Source organism: Aplidium turbinatum, chromosome 8 (assembly GCF_918807975.1).
Source record: "Aplidium turbinatum chromosome 8, kaAplTurb1.1, whole genome shotgun sequence".
Taxonomy (NCBI): domain Eukaryota; kingdom Metazoa; phylum Chordata; class Ascidiacea; order Aplousobranchia; family Polyclinidae; genus Aplidium; species Aplidium turbinatum.
Window position 1 is genome coordinate 28905871 of NC_137479.1, and position 9387 is coordinate 28915257.

The 9387-nt window shown below is 38.6% G+C and overlaps 1 protein-coding gene across 1 annotated transcript; it reads right to left on the reverse strand.

Moving 5' to 3' along the window:
• Nucleotides 1-697: 697 nt before the first annotated feature.
• Nucleotides 698-8408, reverse strand: LOC145775794 (hematopoietic prostaglandin D synthase-like). The gene is made up of 4 exons (XM_082587164.1): nt 8213-8408; nt 7265-7467; nt 5038-5136; nt 698-2028 (listed from the first exon to the last, which is right to left on the reverse strand). The coding sequence occupies exons 1-4, from the start codon at nt 8343-8345 to the stop codon at nt 1861-1863; spliced, it is 603 nt and encodes a 200-aa protein (XP_082443290.1). The 5' UTR covers nt 8346-8408; the 3' UTR covers nt 698-1860.
• Nucleotides 8409-9387: the final 979 nt, after the last annotated feature.

Here is a 9387-nt window from a genome sequence, read left to right on the forward strand (position 1 = left end):
CAATACCAAGCATTCAAACATCTCATCCAGGAATTAACAACAAGAAAACATAGAGACTTAGCTTTATTTCCGAAAAATGCCGAAGAAAACATGATCTTATCCTTTTGCTATGCCACCTGACAGCACCATTTTACAGGAATATTCATACCCACATTTTTGTTGAAAATGCTCTCAGAATGCACCAAATTCAAAGTAATTTTTCAAAATTTTTTGGGGGAGGCCCCCCAGACCCCCCGCCGCTGGGTGTCCTCTTAAGAGAAAACGCCGACGGGCTTCGCCCGCCAGTCGTCAAAAACCCCCCTTTCAAAATTCCTGGCTACGCTACTCTCAATGGCCCCCCCTTGAGAAAATCCTGCGTACGCCACTGGCTGCACCAACTAAGTATGAATATGTGTGGGCCCCTAAACAGAGATAGCCCACTCACCGGAGTGGAAGCGGTAAATAGAGCTTTGCGTGATTTAAGATCTTGAATATCGAACTTCTGTAGCAATATTTGCAACATTTTTTTCATTTCAAATAGCCAAAAAAAACATTTAACAAACTGAAATGAGTGGGTCCCTAAACAGCCGTAACCCCCTCTTGGAGTAAAAAGATCGGTTAATACGACCCTGCTACACAAGACCACTCTTGAACAATAACATGTTTGTACTACACATCAACGCTAATAAGATAATTTTTGAAGGGGAGGGAGCATGGCCCAAAGCTCTCCCTGCGGACGCCACTGTGAACTACCACAAATACCACAGCGAACTTGCAGCATCAGGCTAAAACAGGTCGTTAATATCTACATTGTGAAAAAATCAAAAAACATTTAGGCCAACAAAGTTTTTCATCTGCCAAACACGCCCAGTTAAACCATAATAACCAGGCCTACGCTATTCTTTCAACAGGCTACACTTGTTTTGGTAGTTTACATTTTAATCCATCACACACATATTTTTTTCCAATTAGACCTTTGTATTTACATAAAAAGGTGGACTACAGACCATTGTGACTCGATGTGAACTCATCAACTGTTTGTACAAAACGCAGGAAGTTTAAGTCCTAAATAGCTGATCAATGGGTTAAAGTCTTTTGTTTGTGGTTTAATACTTTAATTAATGATCTGAATTCCTTGTTTAGCCCAATGGCTGCCGATTGCCATCTTAGATTCGCTCCTATCTAAAGGTGGCCTAGTAGGCTTAACTTATAAAATAAATGGACCATAGGCTATAGCAGAGATGTACGTATACGCCGCATACTTGCGGCGTAGACTTTTTGTTTACGCTAACGCTTACGGTCACATTTTTTGGATAGTTTGCGCTTGAGGCTACGCCGTAAAGTTTTCGCGGTTTTTTAGCGCATAGCGTCAACGCATACTTTTTTAATGTATTTTTTTCGCTACAACACGCCAATACCTTCCAGCGCTGCAGTTGAAAGAATGTTTTCAATGGGCAAAGACATATTGGAACCAAAACACAGCAAAATGTCAGATGAACACTTTCAGATGCTTGTGTTTCTTCGTGGAAATTCAAAATAAAACTTGTTCGTTTCAAGTGGTTTATACCGTGTGCATGTTTGGCACCTAGCAAACACAATGAGTTTACGCTAGTGTATACGCTGACGCAGACGCCGCCAAGTTTTTTTACAAGTTACGTTGACGCATACGGCGTATGATTTTTCGAACATTTGCGTTTACGCTGACGGCGTCAATATTTTTTGTATGCGCGTACATCACTGGGCTATAGTGGTAACGATTTTCACAATGTGGTAAAATGCAATGCAGTAGCCTAATAATTGCTGTGTGAACTCTATTTTAAATAAAATTTTAAGCACCTTCTAGAAAAATAACGACACAATCAATTTCAATTATGTTAGTTTTTAAAATTGAGTTTTTGGTCTTGCTTCGATCCACTTCCTTATGTTAGGTCGCTCATGCACTTGCTTTGCGATTGCCCTTAGACAAGGAAATTCGCTGGGAAAATCTTCCTTGAATTGATGCAGGCAATAGAACAGGTTAAACAGAGCAAGATCGGGGTATGTCAATGTCTGAAAAAAATTCAAAAAGTATAAATTATTTTTAAAAATCAGTGTTGTTTTTGTTTCTTAAAACTAATCATCAAAGGTAGTAAAATATTCTTCATCAACTGATCTTTTTTTTTCAAATTTGAAAGCTTTGTTGGGCTTGGTCGAGATGGGCGGGAATGATCATCCAAAAACATAAATACATCCTTGTAGCTAAAACCTCAATTGCTAAGGTAACAGGGATCAGTTGTCAGTAGATGTTACAGAAAATATATTTCGCACTTATTCAGTGCATCGTCAGTTCTGATAAAGGGCAGTTAAAACCTACAAGTAATGTTTTAAACAACATTACAGTGACGCAATAATGTCAAAACATGAGCGTAAAAAATTGAAAAAGCATAAGCGTAAATATTGAAAAAATGCTGAATGAAAACTTAAACCAAGCCGGCAGTAAAGTAAATTACGTATCAAATATAAATTATCCGACGCAGCTCAGCATCAGCCAAGAGCAGTTAGCTACATCCTTGTAGGTTATAAAATTCTTAGCTTTAGTTTTGGCTGTCAAAGCAAAGCAATACTTGCCATAGCATACCGAAGCCGAGAAAAGCGTAAAAGCGACAAAACGCCAACATAAAGATTACACAGGCCAACAAAAAAGATAAAAAATTTTGTGTCTGCAATGTAAGATGTGATTTGGGGTATATTGAGGCAGCTGATTTCAAAAATCACATCAGATTTTATCCATCACATCAGGTTTTTGAGATTTTTGCATGATACTTTTTCTCATAATATTGGCTTTTTGGCCGAATTTTCTCTTACTGTTACCGTTTTATAAAGACCTTATGAGCCAAAAGTGTTTCAAAATTTGTCATATTCATGGAAATGATTTTATTTTGTAACATTTGGAGATGTATGAGGACACCATGACCATTGGAGTGACCGACCTACCTTCAGAAGGTACACTAGTCAGAAGCCCCCTTAGCTAGATGGTCCACTGGTCAAACGAGTCACCTAGACCATCTGGCTAGTGGACCATCTGTCTATGGTAGACCATCCAACTTATGTACCTTCTGAGAACTGTCCATAAACCACCTCTTACAGGCAGGGTTACATTCACTTTCGCCTGAATGCTTAGTACCATTCTACTTTTTGATAAATAACATCGGTTTTATCTTTTTCGCTGAACGTGGAGTTTTAAGCGCATGTGAAACTTGTCTATGACTCATTCTTATTTGAATTTTTATGTATTCAGATTTTGTTCATATTAGCAAGGTGTTAATTCTGTTTGTGGTGTGAATAAGTAGCAGAATGACATCTTCAAAAAAGTGTAAAAATGACCCTGATGTTCTTTGTTACATATGGAGCAGTTATAGGCTACTGTTCCTAACCAAAGGCAAACCATAACAAGGTTTGTGAAACAAGCATATCTTACATACTTTAAAATTCGCCTGGGTGATCAGGACAAATCATGGGCTCCACACATGCTGCATGTAAAGCTTGTGTGGAAAACCTAAGACGATAGATCAATGGAAATCTTAAATCCACTCACAACATTCACAAAAATCATGCAAGCGAAAGTTTGTCCAGAGTAACGTTTCCCAAATGTGCATGTGAATTTTTTTTTCTTCTGTAGAATTGAACCTATTTTTAAGTGTCTATTCTATTCAATTTCTTCAATTTTATTTTTCTTTGCTGGCGCAAACATAATAACGAATGACATTACAAACACACAGCTGTAGCACCAACAAAAGGAAAAAATGGCAAAACCAAAAGGTTTAAAATATGTATTGGGGATTTGCACAGCCATCAAACCTACTTCTTAGCACGAAAAAAGTAACAATGTAGCCTACTCTTGTAAAAAAAAATGACGTTGAACGTTTAGTGTTAGCAGATAAACTTTGAAGAATTAGGTTCAAGTTACCACACTTCAATAAAATAAAAAATAAAAATAAAATAAAACAGGTCTTGAAATACCTCAATGTTTTCATTAATATTATGTTTGTATCTCTTGTGTAGACTTTAGACTTGATCGTGATGAATTTAGACTTTATCACAGACAGTGGCGTAGCCAAGGGGGGGTTTTGGGGGTTACAACCCCCCCCCTTTGGCACGCGTGTGACGTTACGATATTGAGAATGATGCTTTCAGTCTAAAAAAAAACTTACCTAATTTTAAGCAAAACTGCATTAAAAGAGCGAGTTTTGCCAATACTAAACATTAAAACATCTCAGCCAGGAATTAGCAACAAGAAAATATTGAGACTTAGCTTTATTTCCGAAAAATGCCGAAGAAAACATGATCTTATCCTTTTGCTATGCCACCGGACAGCACCATTTTACAGGAATATTCATACCTACATTTTTGTTGAAAATGCTCTCAGAATGCACCAAATTCAAAGTAATTTTTTAAAAATTTTTGGGGGAGGCCCCCCAGACCCCCCGCCGCTGGGTCGTCAAAACCCCCCCCCTTTCAAAATTCCTGACTACGCTACTGATTCACAGACCTTGTTGACAAAAAAGAGTTCAAATTCCATGAAACGCCATAGTCTACCAATACAGATCAGGAGTCGATTTTACCAATTTTTACCAAAACAGCACCCAGATATCATAAAATCCTGATGTGATACAAAAAATCTGATGTGATTTTTGAATTCAGCACCCAAAATATACCCTAGAATGACATTTACTATGCTGACACAAAAAGTGTGTTGGCTTGTGTTATGTGTTTCCTTGTAAAGCTATTTGCTGATACGCCTATAAAGTTTTTGAGGTAGGCCTATTTGGCAATGACTTGACCGAGTTTCGAACTCACGTCAAGCACTGCAAAGGAAAACGTTTTAACCAGTAAGCGTTTTATCGATTTACTTATCAATTTTAATCTTCCGCTTGTAGGCTAATCTTGTGCTGTGTGTCTGTGAGGAGGAAATGAAAGTCAATCTTCTATAGCCTAAAAACTTCATCGGTAATACAAGAACTACCAGTTAAAAATAGACTAGGCCTATTTACTTTTATCTAGTTCTCTTGTTTTACTTACGTCTCCCATGAGATATTGCTGGTTTTCTTTTTTGATCTTATTTTCGACTGTGGTCAACTTTTCAGATATTGCCTCCAACGCTGGGCCGACTTGCTTTGCCTAAAAACACATTGAAAATTATACAGTTATTAGCCTCATTGTTGTGGAATGGTTGTGTTAGAAAAATCACTTGGCTACATTGATTACCATTTTAGCTTATAAAGATAGATGAAGCTGATAGAAACTATCCTGTCATTAGTGCGACACCTAACAGCAAAACTAAGAAAAAAAATATTGTCATCTGCATGGAACTGTTTTCTTTTTATTGTATATTTAACTCCCGAATAGCCTATTGTTATATTTATGTTCTCCATCCTCATTTTTGTAACTAATCGTCATAGCATTCAGACGTTTGGTCGACAGACATTTGGTCGACAGGACGTTTGGTCGACAGACATTTGGTCGACAAGACATTTGGTCGACAGGACATTTGGTCGACAAACATTTGGTCGACAGGACGTTAGGTCGACAGAACGATTCATTTTAGGGTTAGGGTTAGGGTTAGAGTTAGAGTTAGAGTTAGAGTTAGAGTTAGAGTTAGAGTTAGAGTTAGAGTTAGAGTTAGAGTTAGAGTTAGAGTTAGAGTTAGAGTTAGAGTTAGAGTTAGAGTTAGAGTTAGAGTTAGAGTTAGAGTTAGAGTTAGAGTTAGAGTTAGAGTTAGAGTTAGAGTTAGAGTTAGAGTTAGAGTTAGAGTTAGAGTTAGAGTTAGAGTTAGAGTTAGAGTTAGAGTTAGAGTTAGAGTTAGAGTTAGAGTTAGAGTTAGAGTTAGAGTTAGAGTTAGAGTTAGAGTTAGAGTTAGAGTTAGAGTTAGAGTTAGAGTTAGAGTTAGAGTTAGAGTTAGAGTTAGAGTTAGAGTTAGAGTTAGAGTTAGAGTTAGAGTTAGAGTTAGAGTTAGAGTTAGAGTTAGAGTTAGAGTTAGAGTTAGAGTTAGAGTTAGGGTTAAGGTTAGAGTTAGGGTTAGGGTTAGGTTTAGGGTTAGGGTTAGGTTAGGTTAGGTTAGGTTAGGGTTAAGGTTAGGTTAGGGTTAGGGTTAGGGTTAGGGTTAGGGTTAGGGTTAGAGTTAGGTTAGGGTTAGGTTAGGTTAGGTTAGGTTAGGGTTAGGTTAGGGTTAAGGTTAGTTAACTAACCCTAACCCTAAAATAAATCGTTCAGTCGACCTAACGTCCAGTCGACCAAATGTCTGTCGACCAAATGTCTGTCGACCAAATGTCTGTCGACCAAATGTCTGTCGACCAAATGTCTTGTCGACCAAATGTCTGTCGACCAAACGTCCTGTCGACCAAACGTCCTGTCGACCAAACGTCCTGTCAACCAAACGTCCTGTCGACCAAACGTCCTGTCGACCAAATGTCTGTCGACCAAATGACCGGGTACCATTCAGAACGAGATAGATTTAGTAACACCGCGGTACCAGCTGCAATGAGCAATATATCAGCACAATAAACGGGAATAAAAAAAAAATAGAAAAGACTTGTTCTTTCAACTGCTAATGTTGATGTAGTTTCGCAGTTTTCAACCTGAGACAGAAAAAAAACGGGCAAATTTGAAATTTGATCTCATACCGAAGCCAGTTTCAGTGACAACCGAATTTTGTTTTTTTGTTTGTTTATCTTTATCCTGCATTGCGGGAAAGCGGACTTGAGCGCTATGCATCGACGTACACCTGACCCACGCTGCAGCCGACGGCAATGTCTGTTTTTCGGTTGTCTACTTTACTTATGACTTAAATTTGGTACTACCCATTACTCGAAATCGATCACTAGGTAGAGGCAATTATCGTTAAGTTTCTTGCCCAGAGAAACAACAGCAAGTGCGGGTGGCTGGAGTCGAACATGCAGGCTCTCGACTGCGAGCCCAACGCGCTAACCACTCGGCCACGGCTGCCGAGCATGGTGGATTGGTGGCGAACTCTTTCTATGATGAAGCAGCTTATTGTAGTCATATAATGGCTGTATGGCAGTCTAAGATGTTTAATGTGTTGAATTACTGTAGGCTACTTATACTCTTTATCGAGGGATAAATTGACCCCTGTAGCCTATACTAATAAGAGACTCAGGCCTTCTAAATATAGCACCTTCACAACAAGAATAAGAAGTTTCAGTGGCCCTGGAAACATTCCAGATTCCAGAAATCGTTTTTGGTTCAAAAACAACCTGTAGACCTTCTTATCAATGCTATAGCTACTTACTCTTTGTGCCGGATCTTTCACCATGTAAGGAAGCTTGAAGAGAAGCTCGTCGAATGTTATCGTGAGCATGTCGGCGAAAGATCTCGACAACGATGTTTCACAATCAAGGTCAAACTCTCGAGCTAAGAACCTTGCAATTGAAAGACTTTGAGCCATCGGGTTTTCGTCGATGAGTAGCACTGGCAGCTTACCGAAAGGTGTCTCTACAAAAAGAGTGGCACAGTTTTTAATCAGCTTTCTATTGATAATGATGTTACCTCATTTGAGTACGGTAGTTGTTTTGGTATAAAAATTGAAGATCGCGATGGAAAATTTTTTTTAACTAGATCGACTTCATTCTGACGACAAGTACCTCAACAGAGTCAGCGAAAAGTACTTTGAGTAATGAACGACCTTCTGTTCGGCTTGTTAAAATCTAACTTTAGGCTTATTTCAGGGAGTAAACAATACGAATTAAACTGACTGGTAATGGCGGTGGTCGATAGTCTGTGGCAGAATTAGGGTTGCGATACTGACGAGTCCAGCCTCATGGGCAAAACACGATGTCTATCACTGTCAATTCTTGCTACAATCGGCAGTCGAGAAACATAAAGCTAAAAATGTTCATGCTGTAAAAATTGGTGCCCAGAAGATTGGAACGTAATTGAGATTGGTTGGAGTTTTGAGAACTACCACTACGCTGAAACCAAAACTAAATTCGATTTTTTTAAATGAAACTAAATTTCGTGTTGGCTATTTTAGTAGAAAAATTCTAAGTTTTGATTTCGTTAGATTTTTGTATCAATGCCTTTGTCCCGGCTTATTTAGAACCGCTTTTTTAAAAGAGAACAAGCTTTCGTTTCAACCAAGACAACTTCAGCCTTTTGTCATAATTTTCATATAATTATAGCAACTTCCCATAGGGTCAAAGCATGAAATGCAGATTTAATTCACAAATAAAGTTCTTGCCTGACTTTCTTTGCGGCCAATCTTTAGCATCTACTCGCACATCATCGTATTCCACGCCTGCCTCGGCAAAAATTAGGCGGATCAGCTCTGCTCTTCCTCTGGCATTGAAGTAATAAAGCTTGTATGAAGGCATGACTGTAATTGTGTTAGGCTACACAAGTTACCTCACAGCTGTGCTGCTAAAAAGAAAATTACGGTGAATTCTGTAAGGTAGATTTTATAAGGTAAACACTGTAAATTCCCGAGGATAAAAGATGTGCGTCTAGAAGTGACAGCTGAGACAGTACAGTTATGCGTCAAGGAATGGGCCTACGTTGGCTACCGTAGCTAAAATAAATCTCTCGACAGAATTTTAGCATGATTTTTGTTCTTCTTTGCCTAAGCTTCTCGAGTCGAGGATCTTTTTTTTTACCTCTTAAGGTTTGCAACCTTGCTCGGACTATCAAAAGACAACTAAAGGCAAGAGAGTTTAAACCTTACTTCACGCAAAGAGGACATCCAGGTTTTTCATAGGCTGCTTGACTCATTTTACTTGCGCTTTTGTTGACAGAAATGACGTATTTATGTCATTTCTGGGAATGAGTCTGAAGACTGCTTGATAATGTATAAACATTTTTTTCACATTCAAATCCTTTAAATCGAAAAAAAAATTAAGTCAAATGTACCAAAGCGTTTGTATTGAAATTTCGATGCAACTATTAGCTCATTTTTTTTGTTGCTGTTTAAGTTAAAGCTAAGTGAGGGATTTTTCTTACTGCCGAGTTGAATATCTAGTGAGATCTGTAAAATCCTTAAAACTTAGTTAATTGTATTTAAACACACCTGACTGAAAATGATCTTGCTGAGGTAGCCTACAGCTAAGCAATGACGCCAGCTGGTCACAGGTCAAACAAACCATATCTTACTTTCATCAAATGAATCTGAAAGTCTGCCTGTCTTGTATGATTAGATTAAGATCTGGCTGCTCTCTAGCCTCTCGTAGCCTCTCAGTGTAGTCTGGAAAACATCGCCACGTGAGGGGTAGAAGCAAGGCCTTCGATGGGATAATTTGGGCCCGGTACCAATGAGACTCTCGGGCTTCAAACCAAAACGTTTCTAAACAAAATTGTGGCCTGATTGGTACAGGCCCACCCAGATTGACAGTGGGCCCACCCAAAATCAGATTCTTGAAAAAA

Bases quoted from the DNA above. Each gene is read 5' to 3' on its own strand.
- LOC145775794 (XM_082587164.1), bottom strand. From the start codon at position 8,345: ATGCCTTCATACAAGCTTTATTACTTCAATGCCAGAGGAAGAGCAGAG. The intron at 7,468-8,212 runs GCAAGAACTTTA...CTCTTTTTGTAG, and splicing joins TTGGCCGCAAAGAAAGTCAG to AGACACCTTTCGGTAAGCTG. The intron at 2,029-5,037 runs GTAAGTAAAACA...AATTTTTTTCAG, and splicing joins AGCAATATCTCATGGGAGAC to ACATTGACATACCCCGATCT.